Source organism: Canis lupus, chromosome 33 (assembly GCF_011100685.1).
Source record: "Canis lupus familiaris isolate Mischka breed German Shepherd chromosome 33, alternate assembly UU_Cfam_GSD_1.0, whole genome shotgun sequence".
NCBI classification, from domain to species: Eukaryota; Metazoa; Chordata; class Mammalia; order Carnivora; family Canidae; genus Canis; species Canis lupus.
This window is the reverse complement of record NC_049254.1, coordinates 8394833-8417410: the sequence shown is the minus strand read 5'-3', so window position 1 is coordinate 8417410 and position 22578 is coordinate 8394833. Positions and strand designations below refer to the sequence as shown.

General features: G+C 38.1%; 1 protein-coding gene across 2 annotated transcripts in view; it reads left to right on the top strand.

Annotated features, from left to right (window-relative positions):
- Window positions 1-20826, top strand: part of ZBTB11 (zinc finger and BTB domain containing 11) — a 32439-nt gene extending 11613 nt beyond the window's left edge. For both annotated transcript variants that reach the window (XM_038582680.1, XM_038582681.1), the window contains exons 4-11: window positions 8494-9338; window positions 9582-9761; window positions 12242-12487; window positions 13814-13958; window positions 14644-14761; window positions 17631-17789; window positions 17906-18081; window positions 18651-20826. In XM_038582680.1, coding sequence (XP_038438608.1) covers window positions 8494-9338; window positions 9582-9761; window positions 12242-12487; window positions 13814-13958; window positions 14644-14761; window positions 17631-17789; window positions 17906-18081; window positions 18651-19168 — 2387 coding nt within the window. In that variant the 3' untranslated portion in view covers window positions 19169-20826. The remainder of the gene's footprint in view (window positions 1-8493; window positions 9339-9581; window positions 9762-12241; window positions 12488-13813; window positions 13959-14643; window positions 14762-17630; window positions 17790-17905; window positions 18082-18650) is intronic.
- The last annotated feature ends 1752 nt before the right edge of the window (window positions 20827-22578 follow it).

The following is a 22578-nucleotide window of genomic DNA, read 5'->3' as shown; positions in this document are numbered from 1 at the left end:
GACTCCCTGCAGAGCAGGGAGCACAACTCGGGGCTCCATCTCAGGACTCGTGGGTCATGACCTGAGCTGAAGGCACACACTTAACAGACTAAGCCACCCAGGCACCCCTGTCTTTTAAATTTTCCAATTTTTCTTTAATATTTAAGTTTTCATCTTAACGAATTTCCACATGTTTGGTACGGATTCTAGTCTTTGCTCTAGTCTATTGGTTGTCTCTCCACACACTATTTTCACTTGGTCTTAGTTACCTTACCTTTCAATTAGTAGGGAAAGTCTCCTACATTTATTATTCAGTTAGGTCTTAGTTTCACAACCCTTTGCTCCATAAAAACTGTAAAAGGAGCTTGTCACCATACACACAAAATAGTGTATTTTGATAGAAATTATGTTGAATTAATAAAGCTTTAGAGATTTATCCATAACAGTCTCAAACATCTTTTGTAGAATTGTTCCAAAATACTTTATATGTTTTAAAACGGTTGTATTTTTTTCTTAAAATTATATAATTTTGGATTTATTTTGGGTGTCTATTTTTACAGTAATCAAATTCCCTTAGTCCTCAGTCATTTATCTATAGGTTCTTTGAAATTTCCATATAAAAGAAATAGATTATCTGCTAATAGTGTTGCTTTTGTTTCTACCTTTCCAGTCCTTGTATTTTGAATTTTTTTTTTCTTGCTTTACGATGCTGTTCAGGACCTCAAAAAAAAAAAAAAAAAACAAACAGCAGTTGACTAGAAAATAGTGATTGAGGGTTCACTTATCTCATTCCCATTTCTAAAGAAAGTGCTTTTTACCTTTAAAAATATATCATTTGGTAAATGTTTTTTTTTTTTTTTTTTTTCATTTGGTAAATGTTTTAAGTAGATAACCCTGTATCCTTTAACATTAAAGATATTCTTTCTAAAATGAGTGCTGGTTCGTAACTCCCTAAGGAGGTTCACAAGTGTTATCTGAAACTAGCCCCCTGTACACAGAGGATAGGTAGAGACAGAAGGAAGGGGCAGGCCACTCCAGATTGAGGGATAGCACGTTTCATAGACAAGGGCTGTCATGAGGATGGTCTTAGGCAGCTGCAAGATGAGTAGATCTCTGTGCCAGAATCTTAAAAGTTTATAAAAGGCTTTAACTCTGTTCAGTCGTGTACCCAGTCCAGATAGCCTCAATAGCATGTTTCTATCTCAAGGATATATTTTTGGGGCTGCTGCTGGGAACAGAGAAGGCAAGTGGAATAAACATTCTAGGAACAGGGGAGACATGGGGGGCCTCCAGTTGTCTGGAACTCAAGGGTCAACTAGACATCAAGTTTTGATGACCTCCTCCAATAATACTGACTTACCACATATTTTTTCTGTATTTATTGAAACTAGCTTTATTTTTACTATTCTACTGCGGGAAATGACAGTGATTTTCTGTTAAGCCAGTTTTTCATTCTTGATATAAATCTAGTTCAGTCATATTATCATCTGTTGTGTAAGTTGCTGTTGAGTTTGCTGATATTGTCTAGCCTGTTTGCATGTAGAGTCAGGAGTACTTTTTTTTTTTTACTGAAATAGTTACTTTGTGATTAGAATTATATGTTTCTTGAATGTTTGGTAGAATGGTGGCTAAAATTGCCTGGGCTTGTAGTGGTGGGGGGTAAGGGATTTTTAACTACTAATCTAGCACATTTAATGATGGCAGAGTTATTCAAGTTTTCTTTTTTATTTTTATTTATTTTTTTTAATTTAATTTTATTTATTTATGATAGTCACACACAGAGAGAGAGAGAGGCAGAGACACAGGCAGAGGGGAAGCAGGCTCCATACACCAGGGGCCCGACGTGGGATTCGATCCCGGGTCTCCAGGATCACGCCCTGGGCCAAAGGCAGGCGCTAAACCGCTGCGCCACCCAGGGATCCCTCTTTCTTTTTTTTTTTTTTTTTTTCCCTCTTTCTTTTTTTAAAGATTTATGTATTTGAGAGAGAGAATGTGAGCAAGCACACTCAAGAGTAGGGAGATAGCAAGGCTCAGTCTCATGACCTGGAGATCGTAACCTGAGCCAAAATCAGGAGTTATTCAAGTTTCCCATTTCATCTAAGTTTTCACGTTTATTGGCATAAAGTTTTTCATACTACTTCAAAATGTTTCCAGACACTGTAGATACATCTCTTATTTTTTGATACTGGTTATTTGTGCCTTTTCTCATTTCTTTTAACCTTTTTTCTTAACTGTTAAGCTCTACACCCAGTGTGGGGCCTGAACTCATGACCCCCAGATCAAGAGTCTAAAGACCAAATAACCTAGCTAAGCATCCCCCTTTTTTCTCCTTTTTAAATCTTTTTTTTTTTTTTTTTTTTTATACACCACATGTGGTTGAACTCAAGACCCTGAGATCAAGAGTCATATATGTGCTCTATCAGCTGAGCCAGCCAGGTGTTCCTTAAATTTTTCTTACTAGAGGTTTACTCACTTTTTTGTTTTTAAATCTTCCAGATCTGGGGGATCCCTGGGTGGCTCGGCGGTGTAGTGCCTGCCTTTGGCCCAGGGCGCGATCCTGGAGTCCGGGGATTGAGTCCCGCGTCGGGCTCCCGGCATGGAGCCTGCTTGTCCCTCCTCCGGTGTTTCTGACCCTCTCTCTCTCTCTCTCTGTCTATCATAAATAAATAAATCTTTAAAAAAAAAAAAAATCTTCCAGATCTGACCCACTGCCTGTTTTTGTAAATAAAGTTTTATTTACACCCATTCATTTTCATTGTAGCTGCTTTTGAGCTTACAAGGGCAGAATTAAAAAGTTGTTACGTAAACCAGTGACCCACAAAGCCTGACATTTTGCTTATCTGGCACTTTATAGAAACCCTTTGCTTATCACTATGCCAAAACATAATTTTTTTAAAGTTAAAAACCTGACTTTTATGCATATCTAGTCCAAAATTTTTATATAATTGAGGGAACCAGTAAGATGTTAAAACTGTTTCTAACAGAATTTTGAAAGGATTTTTCCAGTCAAAGGAATATTGAAATGAAGTTACTAATAGTTGAACTAGTTGACACCGTACAGCGAACTAAACTATAAGTTTTGGTGTTACCTTTCCTACTTTGATAGAAATAGCTTCTCGGTCTTGTACAGTTCATTTGCATTTTTTGAGATTTATTTAGAACAAACACAAGCAGAGGAAGGGGTGAAGGAAAAGGAAGGAAGAAAGAGAGTCTCAAGCGGAATCTGCACTGAGCACAGACCCCAACACAGAGCTCTATCTCATGACCCTGAGATCATGACCTGAGCCGAAACCAAGAGTTGGACACTCAACATACTGAGCCACCCGGGTACCCTTCATTTGCTTTTTCTATCACTTTTCTGTAAGTTATTTTTGCAGAATTGTAATATAGTCAATAGCAGGTAGTCATCATGCCTGTTCAACACTGTTCCTAACACCTGATAACCTTTTTTTTTTTTTTTTTTTTTTTGCCTCTTACCGAGTTTTGACTGATTTTTTTTTTTTCTTGACACATCATTCAAAGGACACCTGTTGGGTCGCCTCGTGGCTCAGTTGGTTAAGCAGAGGACTCTTGATTTTGGCTCAGGTCATGATCTCTCAGGGTCATGAGATTGAGCCCCACATGAGACTCCACACTCAGCCAGTGGAGAGTCAACTTGTCCCTCTCTGTCCCACTCTGCCCCTCCCCTGCTTGCACGTGCTATTTCTCTAAAGTAAATACAATCTTAAAAAAAAAAACAAGTTATTTTTTTTAAAAAGCTATAATTTTCTTTTACTGATTTCTTCTCATTAATCTTCCTTTTACTGTATTTGAGCATTACTTTTTTTTTTACTGTTATTTATTTTTTTTAAGTAAACTCTGTATCCAATGTGGGGTTCAAACTTAAAACAATGAGATCTAGAGTCACATGCTCTACTGTCTAAACCAGACAAGGGCCCCTGTTACTGTCATTTTTTGACTATTAAGTACAATGCTTTTAATTTGTTAACTTTCCAGCTTCCTGGTTTGAGCATTCAAGGCTATAAGTTTCCCTTAAATAGTGCTGATTTATTGCTTTTAACCCCACATGTGGTCTATTTTTATAAGTTTCATCTTGCTTGAATAGAATATGAGTTTTTTTGTCAGGAGCAATGTTCAATATATTATAGCTTGCTAATTCTTTACTGATTTTTTCGTGTGCTTAATCTTTTGGTTACTGACAGAGGTACTTTAGAATATTAACTAGTGTGATTCATTTGTCTATTATTGAGTTTCTTCAGGGTTTCTTTTTTCTGCATCTTGTAGCCATGTTATTAGATGCATATAATTTTAGACTTACTGATTTATGACAAAATACCCTTTTATCCTTAGATTATGACCTTCTGTGTTTATTAATGCTTTTTACCTTTGAAATCTATGTTGGCTGCTTACGTAAATAATTTTTAGACATGTAAACAATATTTTCATTACTATTTGCCTAGCATATCTTTTTCCATCTTTTTATTTTCAACCTTTTTGTTTCTTTATTTTTACGTTTCTCTTTAAACATCTTATTTCTGGATTTTGTTTGTAATCCAGCAGGGGTATCTTTGACTTCTAACTGCCTGCATAGAAATTGTTGAACTTCCTGAACCCAGCAATTGAGATTGTTGTCCTTAATCAGTTGAAGAAAAGTGTTAGCCGATATGCCTTTAAAAATTGTTTCTGCCTCATCTTCTCTCTTCTGCCTTTCTGAAATTCCAGTTAGATAAACATTCTCACTTTATATTCTGTGACCCTTAATATCTCTTTTGTATTTTATGTAGATTATTTTGGAAAATTTTAGTTTACATACTCTTTGGGTGTTTAATTTGCTGTTAAATTCACTTAACTGAGTTTTTCATTCCAATTTCTTTTCCATTTTTTAATTTTGTTTTATTTAAGTAAGCTCTGTGCCCAACATGGGGTTTGAACTCAAAAATGTGAGATCAGGAGTTGCATGCCAACTGAGCCAGCCAGGCACCCATCTTTTCCATTTTTAAAGGTTCTATACACTTCTTTTTCAATTGTCACTTTTAGGGGACTACTTTTTATGACCTTTGCTCTTTACTGGCGATAAGCCACTCTTGACTTGACTTTCTATATCTGATCATGGCAATACTTAAAGTCTGCTGGCTTTGATTCATGCTGATTGTTTCCACTAGCTCTTGTTCATGGTGCCGTGTGTGTGTGTGTGTGTTTCTATCCATAATGAATTCTTACTCTTTTTTCTTTTTTTAAGATTTTTTTTATTCATGAGAGACACAGAAGGAGAGAGGCAGAGACTTAGGCAGAGGGAGCCCAATGTGGGACTTGATCCCAGGACTCCAGGATCACGCTCTGAGCCGAAGGCAGTCGCTCAACTGCTGAGCCACCCAGGCGTCCCTGAATTCATATTCCTTAGAACTATGTGGGAAATCTTTTTTTAAGATTTTATTTATTTTATTTATTTATTTATTTTTTTTATGATAGGCACACAGTGAGAGAGAGAGAGGCAGAGACATAGGCAGAGGGAGAAGCAGGCTCCATGCACTGGGAGCCTGACGTGGGATTCGATCCCGGGTCTCCAGGATCGCGCCCTGGGCCAAAGGCAGGCGCTAAACTGCTGCGCCACCCAGGGATCCCAAGATTTTATTTATTTATGCACTCGAGAGACACACATAGAGGCAGAGACATAGGCAGAGGGAGAAGGAGGCTCCATGCAGGGTGCCCAATGTGGGATCATGCCCTGAGCTGAAGGCAGTTGCTCAGCTGCTGAGCAACCCAGGCCTCCCAAGCCTGGGGATTTTTTGACTACCAAAGTGCTATATGGTTTTTTTGTTGTTGTTTTGCTTTTTAAGATTTTATTTATTTATTCATGAGAGACACAGAGAGAGAGGCAGAGACACAGGCAGAGGGAGAAGCAGGCTCCACGCAGGGAGCTTGATATGGGACTTGATCCTGGGACTCCAGGATCATGCCCTGGGCCAAAGGCAAGCACCAAACCGCTGAGTCACCCAGGCGCCCCGAAAGTGCTATATATTCAACAAAAAAATCCCGCCAAATTAAGGCCTGGTTTGTAGTCATGACTAATCAGGAAAGATTTCTAACCTCTTTCATCAGTGCTGAGGTACCAAGTATATTTAAAATAATAGTTAAAATTTTTAATCTTTTTTTTTAAGTGAGTAGATCAAACTAGGTTATCATAGTCTGCCATACTGCTGGATGTGGAAGTCCCTGTCATAATGTTTCTATATGTTGGTTGGTAACTCTCCATGAGTTTCCTGATATAATCTGAAATTGGCCCCTGTACCAAAGAAACCAGTCATTCCAGCTTGAAGGTGGCAGTTTTAACAAGCAAAGGTCACTTCCATACGAGGCTTGTCTTGAGCAGTAGGAAGATGAGTGGATCTCCGCATCTGCCCACCAAATCTTTAAAAGTTTAGAAAGAGGCCTTTACTGTGTCAAGTTACTAACATCAACTGTGTAGGTGTTCTTAGTATCACATCGCTCTCTCAAGGTTATGTCCTTAGAGCAGCCTCTGGAAGCAAGAAAGGCAAATGGAACCCACATTCCAAGAACAGGAAGGGGGGTGGTAAGGAGCCTTTGAGTGCCTCAGTTCAGTTTCACAAGTTAGCTGGAGATCACATAGCTGTTTGATAACATTCCCTAACACCACAACCAACCATTGTTGTCAGGGTTTGTTTTTTCTTTTTTTGGTGTTTAATTTTGGTAAACTCCCATTATAAAATTTATCCTCTTAATGACTTTTCAATAGTAACTTTGTTCACATTGTTGTGTAGTGGATCTCTGGAACTTTTTTGTCTTGCAAAATTGTCCGTTTTGATGAAAATGTTTTTGCAAAGTATGAATATGTCACTTTTAGGGGACTACTTTTTAGCTTTACGTAAAAAGGCTAGGGGTAAAAACAAAATACCAAAATTCTCTGCCTCTTATCTCTTGGCAGAATTATGAATGATTTTTTTAAATTTTCTTTTGTGTTTTTGTATAGTACAGTAAATATGTGGGCTTTTGAAAAAATTGTTTTAGATATTTAAAGTGTTCCTTGGAGAACAGTGTTAATTCTTTCATGGGGCATTTTTTCTTATGACTTCAAACTCAGAAGTTAAAAAGGTACTAGGTAGAAGGCCAAAATACATTATTTTGTTTGAGTTTTTTGCATTTTGAAAGAGGTACTTACCTCAAGCTTATTTAACTTGATCTTATAATTTGTAGCCGAATTAATATGGCTTCAGCCTATTTAATTACCAGCTTTCCTAGGATGACTGAATTAGCCGTGTTGATAATGTTGATATGTAGTGCCCTCAGTTTTCAACTGGACTGTTAATATACCTCACAGTTTAAGGCTTCCTTTCTTTTTCTCCATCATTTATCTGCTGATCTAAAAGGAGTATGTTTTATGTGCCTTGAGTCCAAACTGAAAAATATAACAAATGTGAGTTTTTAAAAGGTTGCTTTGTCTCTGTGTTTTGGTAGAAGATCTTCAAGATAAATTATAACATAAGAAAAGCAAGGCACGGGGCAGTGTATATAATATGCTACCTACTGTAAGAAGGGGGAATAAGATTATTTGCTTAACTGCATAAAGAAGCTCTGGAAAGCTGTACAGCTTCTTAATCATACTGGTTGTGGAGATGGAGTTGGACTTAGCACTGTTACATCTTCTGATTTTTGGATCTTATTAATGGCTTTTGAAAGTGATGTATTGTGAACTTAGAAATAACTGCTTTTATTTTCTCACGTAAAATAAGCATGTCATACCTCATGGGATAGTAATTATCTCCTTCCTTAGACCAGGAATAGGTAAACTATAGCCCAAAGGGGCAATCCTCTCTTCCCTCACTTTTAAATAAAGTCCTGTTGGAACACAGCCATGCTCATTTGTGTACATACTATCTTTGGCCACTCTTTTCTTTACAGTGGCAGAGTTGAGTAGTTGAAATACACCTTACAGCCTGCAGTAATTATTATCTGATTCTTGACAGAAAAATTTTGCTAATGCCCCTGTGCTAGATCTTGTCCTTAGATTTTCAGTAGTTTAGCACTTTGTTCACAATCATATTTTTATATGGACTTCTATTATTAAAATATACAGTTATACTTAACAGAAGTGAGGTTAGGGGACAGGTTGGTTGAACCCTGCCTACTCACCTGCCTCCCTCTCTTTTTTTACCCTCCATTCTCCAGCAGCTGTTTCTTGAGGGGAATTTGAGGAACCCCCGGGGTTCTAAGGAGTACAGTTTGAAAATGACTGCCTTACAACAACTCTTTGAGGTAGTAAGTCTGATATTATTTTCTATTTTAGGTATTGAGAGACTCGGCTCATAGAAGTGAGTTAGTCAAGGCTTATTAAGCAACCAGAACACAAAACAAATCCAGAGTGTTTAATTGCAGAATAAATGGTCATGTTTGTTTTTATATTTTATTTTAAATTGTCATAATCATGTAGTTGTTTTTCTAAGGTGTTTTAGTAGTTATTTAACTTTTTTGTACCCTCATTTTATTTGTTCCATGTAGGTTTTTGTAAGGCAAGCTTCCTTCCTTTATTGGAATTTGCCTATACTTCCGTGCTAAGTTTTGACTTCTGTAGCATGGCTGATGTAGCCATCTTGGCTCGTCATCTTTTCATGTCGGAAGTTTTAGAAATCTGTGAAAGTGTACATAAACTAATGGAAGAGAAGCAGTTAACGGTATATAAGAAGGGTGAAGTCCAAACGGTTGCATCTACCCAGGACTTACCAGAGCAGAATGGAGTTACTACACCTCCTGCGGCTAGCAGCGAGGGAACCACAACAACATTATCTACTGAACTTGGGGATTGTGAAATTGTACTACTGGTGAATGGAGAATTGCCAGAAGCTGAGCAGAATGGAGAGCCGGGACAACACCCTGAAGCCCAGGCTTCTTCAGAGACTCCAGCCAGTGTGTCACCTGCAGGCTGTATAACTGGTGCCCATCCTCAAATGGAGTCTGTGGATTTAGCAACAAAAAACAGTGAGACAGAACTAGAAACTTTAGGTAGCGGGGAAGACAGCACAGTTTCTGATACTCACCCCAAACTTTCAGAAGAGAATGTAATCAGTAGCTGTCCAGAAAACAATGATATGGGAAATGGCACATCACCTGAAAATATCTGTGCTGAAGACATTCCAGAGCATATGCAGAACCTTGGCCAGTCTTTGAAAGACCAGGAAAATCTGGTTGCACTGGCAGCAAAGACAGACCTCGGCCCTGATGATGAAACCTACAGAAGCAGGCTTCGGCAGCGTTCTGTTAATGAAGGGGGATACATCCGACTGCACAAAGGAATGGAGAAAAAGCTACAGAAACGGAAAGCCATTCCCAAATCAGCAGTTCAGCAGGTATGATGGAGAGGTGACCTTTGTGATTTTAGTTCAAGTCAAAAGCATTCTATTCATAAACTTAATATCTATCATGAAAATTATTTGAGGAGGAAAGGGCCGTAGGTGCAGGAAAGCAACCTAATGTTTTAAATACCAATATTAACAAAATATTATCAATTTGAAATATTACAACATGATTCGTGGCTTTAAAAATTAAAAGGAATATATTTACTTAGAATGTGCTTTCTGTCCCTTAATTAGGTAGCCCAGAAATTAGTTCAAAGAGGGAAGAAGATGAAACAACCAAAAAGAGATACTAAAGAGAATCCTGAAGAAGCAGCATCCCATAAGTGTGGGGAATGTGGAATGGTTTTTCAGAGACGATATGCTCTTATAATGCACACACTGAAACATGAAAGAGCTAGAGATTACAAATGTCCAGTAAGTAATTGGGAAGCTAATTGAAGATGGTCTAACTCCATGATGACTAGAATCTAGTTTACTGCTTCATTGTTATTCTAGTACTTATATATTCTCTCAGTGTTCTCTGTCTCCCTTATATTGCAATGTTAGAGTCATCTTCTGATTTGTATTATGTCATTTCTTTGGACCCCCTCCACCCCCAAAATCCCACAAAAAAACAGTGATGTATCTTTGCTTCTTCCTGATATTATTCTAGTAGGACAAGACTGAAATTATCATTTAAAAAAATGTAAGCTCAGGGGCATCTGGCTATCTCAGTCAGTAGAGCATGTGACTCGTGGTCTCGGGTTTGTGAGTTCAAGACCCACATTGAAGGTAGAGATTACTTAAAAGTAAATAAACTTTCAAAAATTGAAAAATAAAAACTCATAGAAGGGTAAAGAGAATAGGAGGGGAAACCTTAGCAACTACTTTCTGGTCCCTGATAAATAGAGGGAATAACTAATTTAGCAGATTTGAATGGGTTCATTCTTGGGCTTTCAGTGGGGAAAGCTAAGAATCTGTCCAAATTGTATAGTAGAACTACCAAATGCCTCAGGAATTAGTGTTGCCAGCCTCCTTTGAAAGTAGAAGTGAGTCTGGTTGTAAGACAGTTGTTAACCAGTTAAATCACCACCACTCCCTCAGCCAAAGATCCGTCTTCTATTTTCTGGGAGAGAGAAAACCATGACTGCTCTGGGGAACACTGTGTACAGTGAGGGTGAATGTACTATACCCAAAACAAGGAAAAAGTAAAACCTTAGGTATTGAGTGTGGAGACCTTTCAAGTTCTCTTTACCTACTCAAGTCCCAGGATGTTAGGAGCCACACCCTCAACCCAAAAGGAAAGAAAGGTTCCTCGCAGATGAGGAATCTGAAGCCCAGTAACAAAGGACCTCGAGAGAGTGCTGACTAAAGCCTGTGGTTAACACCTCCCCACATACCCACCCCACTTATTACAGAAATTCCAGTCCGTTTTTTAACACTCAATTATGAGTCAGTATCAGGAATCATCCATGATAAATTTTTCAAGAAAAAGCAACTTTGAGGGATCTACAAATATAAAAATCTCAGAAAAAATTATAAAAAAGTTAGGAAATGAGAGTAATCTAGAGAATTGGTGTATGATTTCTGATATGCAAATAACACCAAACAGAACATGGAGAGAAGGAAATCATTGGTGCATTAAGGAAAGAATATCAGAATTTAAATTTCCTTGTGAAAAAAGGCACATTAAATACCCAGAACCGTGGATGAAGGTAGATGTATATCAAGATAAATTATGAAATCTTCAGGGGACAAAGAAAAAATCTTATAAATAATGATAGAGGGGGAAAAAAAGGTAGACTCGTAGAAAAGATAAAGGTCAGATTGGCTTCAGGCTTTTCAGCAGCAACAATGGAAACTAGAAGACAAAGGCACAGTGTCTTTAAAATTCTAAAGGGAAATTATTTCCACCTTAAAATCTGTAGCCAAACTATCAGTTATTTGTGATGGTAGATAAGAACATTTTTAGACATGCAAGATCTCAAAAGTTTTACCTCCCAAACTCCCTTTCTCAGGAAGCTTATTGGCAGAGGTGTTCCAATAAATGAGCAAGACCTGGGAAACCGGGAAACATGGGGGCCAATTCTGCAGAGTCCAAGCATAGGAAACAACCAGTCCAGGTTGGAACAGGACAGAATGCTTGACAGAGATCTCTTTCTTAAGGTGATGTCTTTCAATCTGCTCTCAGTAGACAATTGAGGGAAGGGTTTGGTGATGAATTAGCAGTAAATACAAAGAGAAATAAGTAAAACAGAGAAAGGGAGAATCGTAGTGTACTATGTGGCCCAGCTGTAATAATAACTACATCATGGAAAAAATGTGAACACGGAAATTAGTCAAAACAACGACATAGCTATATTGAGAAAGTAAGGTGATGAGAAGGGTCTGCGTATGTGTAGGGAGTGAAGGGGTGAAGGGAGAGAGCCCCCATCCATTATTCATTCATGTTAGAGTTACCAAGATAAGCATCATGAGAGAGTGAAAAAATACATATAAATAGTAGACCAAAAGAAGAATTTTAGGGACCATCACAGTTCTATCTTTCTACGTTCTCTAACCCCTAGTTTTACTCGAACTAACAACTGCTACTCATATAATGATAGCGTTCTTCTGTCTCTGTGTCCTCCTATTCCTTCTAGACAGACCTAGTTTCCTCATTGTGATGCCTTTTTTTATTGCTTCGCTTACTCCCTCTATGGTTAGATTATGAACCTCTCCAGAGTAGGGGCTGGGTCTTAACACCTCTTGTCCTTATATTTGATTCCTAGCATATTGTCTTTTATATAGTATACTATATGCTATTTTATTGATTTATATGCTTGTAACAAAATGGGAAACTGAAATAAGAGTCAAGTTTCACTTAACATTTGTTAGAGAATTACACTTAGAATTTTATTTACTTTTTTTTGTAGTTGTGTAAAAAACAGTTTCAGTACAGTGCCTCCTTGCGAGCACATCTTATTCGGCATACCAGAAAAGATGCACCCACTTCATCCTCTTCCAATTCTGCATCTAATGAGACATCAGGAACGTCGTCTGAGAAGGGGAGAACCAAAAGAGAATTTATATGTTCCATATGTGGAAGGACATTACCTAAATTATATTCTCTTCGAATACACATGTTAAAGCATACAGGTGTAAAGCCACATGCATGTCAGGTAAAGCCATGAAGTTTATTTTATTATATAAAGAAGATTTGAACTTAACTAGTTATGAGACTGGTTGATCTGGAGTCACCCTCACTTCTGTAAAACGTCACAGAATTCTAGGACTTTCTCAGTTTGTTGCTTGGATTAAGGGTGATTCCCAATTGTGTTCTTTATTTTGCTCCTTAATTTGTTGTGATTTGAAATGAATGTATTAGGATGGTCATGAAACTTACTAGGATTCAGAGGATATACTGGGTGAGAATAACCAGTTCATTATTCCATTCATCCCTTTAACCTTCAGCAGGACCAGTCTGGACTGAAAAGGAACCCAAGGCTTAAACAAATCTCCTTAGCAAAAATCCTTCTAAGCTGTGTGTTGTCTAGAGCTGAGGACTGAGACTATCTAAATGCCTAAATAAAACTTCTAGGTAAAGAATCTTGTGATTAACCAGCTCAGAGCTATTTGGAACAGTGAAAATTCTCTAGTAGCCCCTGTAGCCTTGCATATAAGCATGACCCCATTTTTTTCCCCAATGAGACTTTTAATGATTCTCTCCCTACACACACTTTTTTCTTTCTTTCTTTCTTTTTTTTTTTTTTAGCTTTTTATTATAACAGAATAGAGTTGACCCTCATGTACCAGCATCAGTAACTAATCAACACATGGTCAACTGTGTTTTATGCATAACTGTCACTCACTGTCCTACTCCCTCATCCCCTCATGTCTTTTGAAGCCAAGTCCTAAGCATCATTTTATTCATAAATTTTAAAGATAGGCATTAACTGGGCATCTGGTCTTCTAGTGTAGCACTACTCAAAATCTGTGGTCCATGGAAGGTATGTACAGAAATTGAGAGTAGACATCGAGACACTGTCAGGGCAATTGACATCGTGATATTTTTTATCATATTCAACAAAAAAATGGATTGAGGAAAGGAAAAATAAAACCCTAGTTCTTCATCACAGAGAGTTTGAGAAACACTGTTCTAGTTGATGTAGCAAGAAATCAGCATATTTTCTTGATAAAGCTCCTGTGTCTCTTTTAATATAGGTATACTGTTTACTAGTCTGACAAGGACAGTGTGAGGGTCTTTTGTACTGCTTTGAGCTCCAGTGATCACCTGGATGTAAGAAAAGTAGCAATATTTGTTAAGTACTGAGTCAGAAGATGATCAACCAGCTAATACCCTTGACACTTGTTTCAGCTTTCAGTTTGTCATTTTGTTTGTAATTCTTTTTCTTTAAAATGGCATACACTTTCTCTGTCCTCATCCTTCAGCAGCAGCCCTGATTTCTCTTTTTCTATTTTACTGGTTTAAACACCTGTGCTCTTAGGTCTGTGGAAAGACTTTCATCTATAAGCATGGTCTAAAATTACACCAGAGTCTCCATCAGTCACAAAAGCAGTTCCAGTGTGAACTATGTGTTAAGTCATTTGTTACCAAACGGAGTCTTCAAGAACATATGAGTATTCACACAGGTAATGAGAAATTTGTATTGATATAGCTCCACATTATATTATATGCTGTTCTATTGGTTATGCTATAATTACTTTAGAAAATGTATTGATATACTGATGGCTGTATGCGTGCAGTTTTTTATTAATGAAAGTAAGGCTAAAAAGTGTTCTTAAATCTAGTTTTAAGTCTGTCTTAAAGTTGGTGTAAGAATATTCATTGTTTCCCTCAGTGTAGGAAAAAATGTACTGAATATTAAATCGTGCATAATTTAGATCCAGGCACCTAATGAAATAGTCATGCTTTTAAAAAGTTCATTAATACGCAGATGTAACTGCCAGCATGGTATAGGGCTTATCATTTTATTAGAACTTTTAGTCCATATGTAATTATTTTCTAGTGCTTATAGCAGTTAGGTGGAATTTGTTACTCAAGGGTAGATACCGGTTCTAGAACTTGTATTCAACTCTGTACTACTAGAATCTGAGGATTATGCAAGCATGTCACGTTTCTTTGGGTAGTGGTAACTTTGCTAGTGCTGTAGCTGAGAGGAAATAAGAGATTCTGACCTGGTTTGTTCTGAGATGTGGCTGCCAAATGTGATAGCTTCTTTGTCCCCTTGGTAAAGTAAGTTCTGAAGTAGGACATAAAGTATTCTGTTGGAAAACACCTGATTGTTGGATTTGTGATCTTTTTTATCTTTTATAGGTGAGTCCAAGTACCTCTGCTCAGTTTGTGGAAAGTCTTTTCATAGGGGCTCTGGACTCAGCAAGCACCTAAAGAAACACCAGCCAAAGCCTGAAGTTCGAGGCTATCATTGTACTCAGTAAGTATTTCATAAACAAACTGTTAAATTTTCTGTGTTCCTAGTAGGTCTACTTGAAAGTCATTTTCAAAAGAAAATATTTGAGATAACTCTAGTCTCTAGCACTATTGTGTAATTGAAATTTGCTAAGGGAGTGGAACTTAAACACATATATATACGTATATCTAATGTGATGGGTACATGAATTAACTAGATAGGAGGAATCTTTTCACAGTGGATACATTTATCAAACCATTATGTACATTTTAAATATCTTACAGTTTTGTCAGTTATACCTTAATAAAGCTAAAAAAAATACAAGGAAATGTTTGAAGATAATATTGAATTGTTATTTATTCTTTTTGTTATTTATTCTTGATTTGGATCAGTCTTTTTTTCTTCTTTTTGCTTAGGTGTTGATATTTATGGTTTTTTAGTTTTATTTAGAAATCACCATACCACATCACTCACTTAAAATAATTTAAAGATATTTTTCAAATGTAATTACCTGGAGATGGAGACTATAAGAAAGGTTTCCAGTGCAAGCGAGAGATTTTTTGCTAGGCAGTTTGTCTAAGGTGCTGGGCTGTCTGCTAGTTTTTTCCCTTTTCAGACTTTTTCTTTTCCAAAGCCTCTTGAGACCTCTTTTGTTTTTTTTTTTGTTTTGTTTTGTTTTGTTTTTAAGATTTATTTATTTATTCATGAGAGACCAAGATTGAGAGAGAGGCAGGGACACAGGCAGAGAGAGAGGTAGCTCCCTGCAGGGAGCCCAACATGGGACTCAATCCTGGGACTCCAGGATCAGGCCCCTGGGCTGAAGGCAGACGCTCAACCACTGAGCCACCCAGGCATTCCGAGACCTCTTTTATAATTGAGATAAAGCTCAATATAAAATTCATCATTTCAAAATGTCTAATCCACTGACTTTTAGTACATTTAATACATTGTGCAATTAGATATCACCATTGTCTAATTCCAGAATGCCTTCAACACTCAGCCAAGCTGTTAACAACTCTATTTTGGTTTTCTCTTCTGTTGGTGCAGAGTCAGCCAGAGATGAGAGCTCAGGGCCTTCTCAGGTCTTTTCTTTTTTTTTTTTTTCCCTCAGGTCTTTTCTAACTATGTTTTGCCCTGGACAAGTGTGTGGATCTCAGTTCCTGGGAATCTGAGAGTTTTCCAAAGCCCCCATTCTATCACCATTTCATTCCCCAGGCTTTTTTCCCAAGCTCTTGGTTTATATATTGTTTGAACCAAACTGTTATTCCTTGCCCAGTGCAGAGGCAAATACATTTGCCTTTAAATGTTTTCAACAGACTTCTCCTTTCCACCCCCAAGTCCTCAGCCCTGATAGAGTTGGGTGAACAAAATGGCAGGCTCTTTGAGGGGATCTTTCAGGGAGTCACCAGGTCGGTTAAGAGAGACAATCACAGTTCTTTGAGAAAAGTCCCTTGGGCACTAGGAACCCCTGGTGGGAATGCAGTCTTCATGGCTGCTTCCGAACTGAGGCAGGGAATGGGACCAAGGCAAGTTCAAATGCTACAAAATTCTCTTACCAAGATTTAATGATTTTTTTTTTTATTATTATATGTTTGCCTGGTCGCTGTATACTTCTAAGCACTTTCAGAGTTCCGGTAAAATTGATTCTCATAGTTTGGGCCAGTTTTGTGGAGCGGTGGGCTTGTGGGGTTCCTGACTGCCATTTTTGCTGATGTCACTTTAATTGGTCTTATTATATAAAACAAGTATATTTTATTACCAATAGATTTTTAGTTGCAAGTGAGAGAAAACCCAACCTAAACTGGCTTCAATGAAAGGTAAAGTCTAGGAGTCTGAATGGTTTAATGTAAACTAGATTCACATTCATTAGCACTTGGTGTCTCCAAGGCTCTCTGGACAAGGCAGTAGCAATGGTTTCAGCCTCACATCTTCACTCCCGAATCCTCAAGCTGCTTTTTTGGTAATTCCTAGCTAGGTTCTGAGATCCATATCCATTGGATCTGGTTAAGTCCTTTGATTATCCCTAATCAGTAATTACAGCCAAGGGAATGCTGTGCTCTGATTGACTTAGGCCTGAGGCAGTTGCTTCACCCTATGGTCTACAGTGAGGCCTACTCCAAACACATGGACAGAGAACGGGAGAGAGTAAAAAGGGGGATCAGAGGGGGCATAAGGGAGAAACAAAACAAATGTCTTATATAACAGCCTTTGAGAGCTCTGCATGGTTCATTCTAAAATGTTTGTAGTACTAGAAACAAAAAGAAGGGGAAAAAAAGAGGGAGGCAAACCAAGAAACAGACTCTTAACTATAGAACTGAAGGTTGCGGGAGGAGAGGTGCTTCGGGGATGGATCAAATAGGTGATGGGCATTAAGGAGGGCACTTGTTAATGTTGAGCGCTGGGTAGTATATGGAAGTGTTGAGTCACTATATTGTACACCTGAAATTATGTTACTAACTGGAGTTTAAATAAAAACTTTAAAAAATGTTTCCAGTACTTCAGAGCTAAAAGAAGTTAAAACCCTGAAGCCTTATTGCAAGATTGGAATAGTAGGTGAATTCTTGTGTTTTCATTTGGGATCATTTTGTACAGTTCTAGCAACCCAAGTCTTGGAAATCTGTTTTAAAAGAATAATAAAGTGGGATCCCTGGGTGGCACAGCAGTTTGGCGCTGGCCTTTGGCCCAGGGCGCGATCCTGGAGACCCGGGATCGAATCCCACGTCGGGCTCCCGGTGCATGGAGCCTGCTTCTCCCTCTGCCTGTGTCTCTGCCTCTCTCTCTCTCTGTGTGTGTGACTATCATAAATAAATAAAAATTTTTTAAAAAAATAAAAAAATAAAAATAAAAGAATAATAAAGTGATCTGATTGAGTGCTTGAACTTTATTGTTGCAGATGTGAAAAAAGTTTCTTTGAAGCTAGAGATCTTCGTCAGCACATGAACAAACATCTCGGTGTGAAGCCATTCCAGTGCCAATTTTGTGATAAGTGCTATAGCTGGAAGAAAGATTGGTATTCCCATGTGAAGTCTCATTCTGTCACTGAGCCTTACAGGTAGAAAAATTTGAGCAGGATCTGAACTTAATTGAGATGTATGTGTACCTGTATTAATTATTTTGGATGCTGTTGCTTTGGAAAAAAATAATTTAGGTTTTTCCTCCCTATTATAGGTGTAATATATGTGGCAAAGAATTTTATGAGAAAGCATTGTTCAGAAGACATGTAAAGAAAGCTACCCATGGAAAAAAAGGAAGAGCAAAGCAGAACCTGGAACGGGTGTGTGAACAATGTGGAAGGAAATTCACTCAGCTAAGAGAGTATAGGAGACACATGAACAACCATGAAGGTAACTGTACCTAAATTATGTATATATTGAAATAGAATAAAAAGCCAACCCAGTAGTGGGTGTCCTTTTACCAGCCCTCTTGCCTGTTACCTCACCTTCCTTTGATAAGAGTTGAAGCTCATATCATGTAATATTTATTCAAGTGATCGAGGTGATACTGAACCTGGGTACCTAGTGGTTGCATATGTAGATAGTTTCCTTTTTTTTAAGTGAGCTTAATATTCTAGGTCAACATTTTTATGCTGAATTGGACTATTCAGAGTACTATTCAGGGTATTTCCTTACCCTAAGATTATAAGATTGCAGGGAAGGCTATCGAGACTATGCCTGGAAAACTCAAAATTGTCTGTCAATAACTTCTTTTATTGGAAACACGTCTGGAGAGATTAGAGTGCAGAATCTAGTTTATTCTACGGTACAGCATTAAGGTCCTGAATAAAAGATTGCCAGGTCCACATAGAAAGGGCTGTGGGTGGCTGTACTTAGAACCATTATATATCAGGGAACGTCACTGTATTTCGTACCTTACCACACGCATCTCTCTCTCTCCGCCCCCCTCCCTTTAATAGGAGTTAAGCCATTTGAATGCTTAACCTGTGGAGTAGCTTGGGCTGACGCCCGATCTCTAAAGCGCCACGTCAGAACACATACTGGCGAACGGCCCTACGTCTGCCCCGTATGTAGCGAAGCCTACATAGATGCTCGGACGCTCCGTAAACACATGACTAAGTTCCACAGAGATTATGTGCCTTGCAAAATTATGCTGGAAAAAGATACCCTTCAGTTTCATAACCAAGGAACTCAAGTGGAACATGCCGTTAGCATCTTAACAGCAGATATGCAGGAACAGGAAAGCAGTGGTCCTCAAGAACTCGAAACTGTGGTAGTGACCGGAGAAACCATGGAAGCGCTCGAAGCTGTCGCGGCTACAGAAGAGTGTCCATCAGTATCTACACTTTCTGACCAAAGTATTATGCAAGTGGTTAATTATGTGCTGGCACAACAGCAGGGACAGAAGCTGTCGGAAGTCGCAGAAGCTATTCAAACTGTTGAAGTGGAGGTGGCCCATATTTCGGAAGCAGAATGAAGGCAGTAATGGAGATAAGAGAAGTGACGTGTATACTGAACTCACAGAACATTTGTTTACAGGACTGTGTGACTCTGCCTAGATTTTGTATGTCAAGGTTCTGGGCTGTTTGGTGAGGTTTTAACATTTCTGAACGGTTTGTCTGGCTAATGGGTTCTGTTGAAAAGTCCATTTACTGTAAAGAAATTGAAAACAAGTGTACTTGGTGGCATTGGTTTATCATGGTGTACTTTTTATGAATTAATGTTTATAAAGGACTGTACTAAATTAAAATCTATATAGTTTCACTTGCATTTTGACATTATTACATACTTTGAGTTTAAAAGGCTGCACTAGTCAGATCTTCTTCTCTTTTATTATCAAAATAGAGAGGTTTGTGATTTCATTTGCCCTGTTTATAGGTTGAAAAAAAATTCTAATATAAAGCATTTTAGTAGGATGCATAGGTATATTACATTTTTAAAATGCTTCAAATCTGTGATTCTTGACTTACTATTTATTTTAACCCCTTATAAGTCAGGGATTTATTCTATTTTAAAGCACTTAATGAGTTACATGTTGTAATCAAGTTTGCACAGTATACTTAATCTGTATGGGGAACCCTTAAATAAATAGCTGATTTTTTAAATGCCATTAAAATGCATGAAATGCCTATTAAAGCCTTACTATATACTATCTCTTCAAGGCAAGTAAATTGACCATGAGCAAAGGACACTGTTACTAAACACTGTTGATGGGAAATTTCTCCTTGATAACATGGGACAATGAATGAAAAAAAAATAATCTTCTTTTGCTGAAGAATGAACAAGTTAAAACTAGATTTCATATGTTTGCAGCTTTTGTATCATGTTTAATTGTTCAATTTTGTTGAAAAACTGCAATTTAGAAATAGGATAGCAATATAGACCTCTACAGCGGTCCTGTGGATACCCTATAATTGTCAAGGAACTTCAAAATATTGAAAAGTCTTCAATTCAGCCCTCATTTTAGTATACGACTTAAAGAAGTTAATTGATTATGCTCCACCAAATTGTCGAAAGTAAATTATTTTTAAAAGTTACCTGAGAATTATATTTATTTGTGTGTTTGATTTTTTTTTTTTAATTCCCACTCCTAGAAGCTATCCAGTTTTCTGATCTTCAAAATAACTGTGGGAAACTACCACTCAAACTATAATTGTTAGGATTAAACTTTTTAAATATTAGAAGCTAATATAAGGTATAAAATGAAGATATAAGCAAATCACATGTAAATCATTCCTAAAGCACAAGAAAAGAATGTGCCTTGATGTACATATATTAAGATACTTACTCCAGTTTACTTTAAAAAAATGGCTTAAAAAATAATAAATGTGATGCCATGCATGCATTATACCTGCATATGTAATATTTGCATTCGCAAATTTCCCATTGTTTCTGTAGCTGTGTGGCTGACTTTCTATTTTAAGTGAATTGACATACAGTCTATGACTTCATAATGGCTGCTTGTTCATCGTACCTTTCAGTTAGTGAAAATGTATTTCAACCCAGCTCAAATTTGGAATTGTCTTTTATGTTCCATCTTCACTGTTGTTACTAGATTTAGTTAATTGTATGAGACCATTAATGTATGTCAAAAATATGTAAATAAAAGATGTTGAATCTTGTTTAAAAGCATAAGCTTCAGAGTTGAGCTTGTCACTTTGTAAATCACTTGCTGTATTATTTGATATGTTATTGAACCTAATCCATTATTAAAGGGAAGGGGAATTGAATACATTAAAAAGTAAACACTGGGTGGAAACATAATAATGTTAAAACTTCGTTCCCATAAGCAATTTTACCCCCAAATTGAAACCTGTGTGATTTACTGCCCACTTTGTGTCCGGCTGGCTTAGTCGGTAGAGAATGTATGTGACTCTTTAGTCTTGAGGTTGGGAGTTTGAGCCCCATGTTGGGCATGGAGATTACTTTTTTAAAAATGTGTAGAATTACATAAATTACATGCAGAAACAAGTGTTAGGGTGCCGAGAACTCAGTTCCCCATTGCCATGGGGGAAGCTTCTAGGTTTAATTTGCAGTTCCCATTTAGAAACGTGTTGCTTTGTTGCCAGGTGGCTTTCCCCTAATCGTGTGGCTACCACTGGCTAAAGGTACTTGCTACTCCTGCTGCCAAACAGCTGGAGTCTTTAGTCACTGAAATGTATGAATTGTCAATAGCAGTGAATGGCTTCTCTATCGTGGGTTTTAATCTTCTTATTAAAAGTGGCTGTCTCCAGAATTCCACAAGGTCCCCTAAACTGCTGGACTTAGAGCTAATCCAAACCTCCAGTGTTTTGTTGTTGTTTACTGCACGGGTGTAGACTGCCTGTGCGGCACGATGTTTCCCGCTCAGGATTCTTCTTGTCAAACCTGTCGTCTCTTGGAAGTTCCTAAACAGCTTTACACCTGATGTTTGGAACATACGTAATAAAAGCCTTTGCCTCCTCTTGATCAACTATAGTGTGTGGAGCAAAGATGCACAAGTAACATTTAATCAGTTTAAATATCCCATGTTTGTAGTCTAGTACTTGACATTTGGAGGTTTACCGCTGCTTATTGGTTTTTTCCTCAAGAGTCTTTGAGATTTCGGAGTATGAACCCAGTAGGGCCTCCCCTTTGGAAGCCTGTGCCACCCGCCTCGGTTGAGGGATGGGTCTTTCCAGATCGGGGTTGTGTGGGCTCCACGTGTTGGTGGTTAGGTACGATTTTCATATTAATTCTCAGACTGTGGCTTCCCCGAGCAGCATCTGTAAACTTGAACTCGGGGCCACTTTGAGAGAAGCTCGCTGCTCGAAATCTCCGAGGGACGCTCTGTGTCCCCAGGAGCCCAGCCTTGGACAAAGACCCTTAGCTGCCTGGGCTGGTGAACAGAGGTTTTCTTGATTGTTCTTCCTGAAGATGTAGCTCTTCAGTGGTGCCAGCGTTTTGTTTAAGTAGGCTCCCTGCCCACCTTGGGTTTGAACTCCCGACGCTGAGATCCAGGAGTTTCGCGCGATACCACCCGAGCCAGCCAGGCGTTCCGATGGTCTCCGTATCGTGTGAAATGTCTTTTTCCAACTTCCGTAGACCCAGATCCTGAGCTCTTGTTGCCCTTCAGCTGTCAAAAGCCAGCCCCTCTGGAAGGGCCAGGCCCTGTGCGGCCGGAGGCCACCACGAGCTCCACTCCTTCTCCTCTTCCTCAGGGATCCTGGGAAACTGCCTTTCTCACGAACTTAGTACCATGATTTTCTAAGGAATTTGTTATATTTTATCAAGTAGAGAGTTTCATGTATTTTAATCTCTTCCCAACTCTGGACACCAAGTAGTATTTTAGATATTTTCTCTTCTGGTTACTTTTTATTTCCAAAAGTTTTATTTCTACCCTCAATACCTCTTTCACTCTCCCCATCT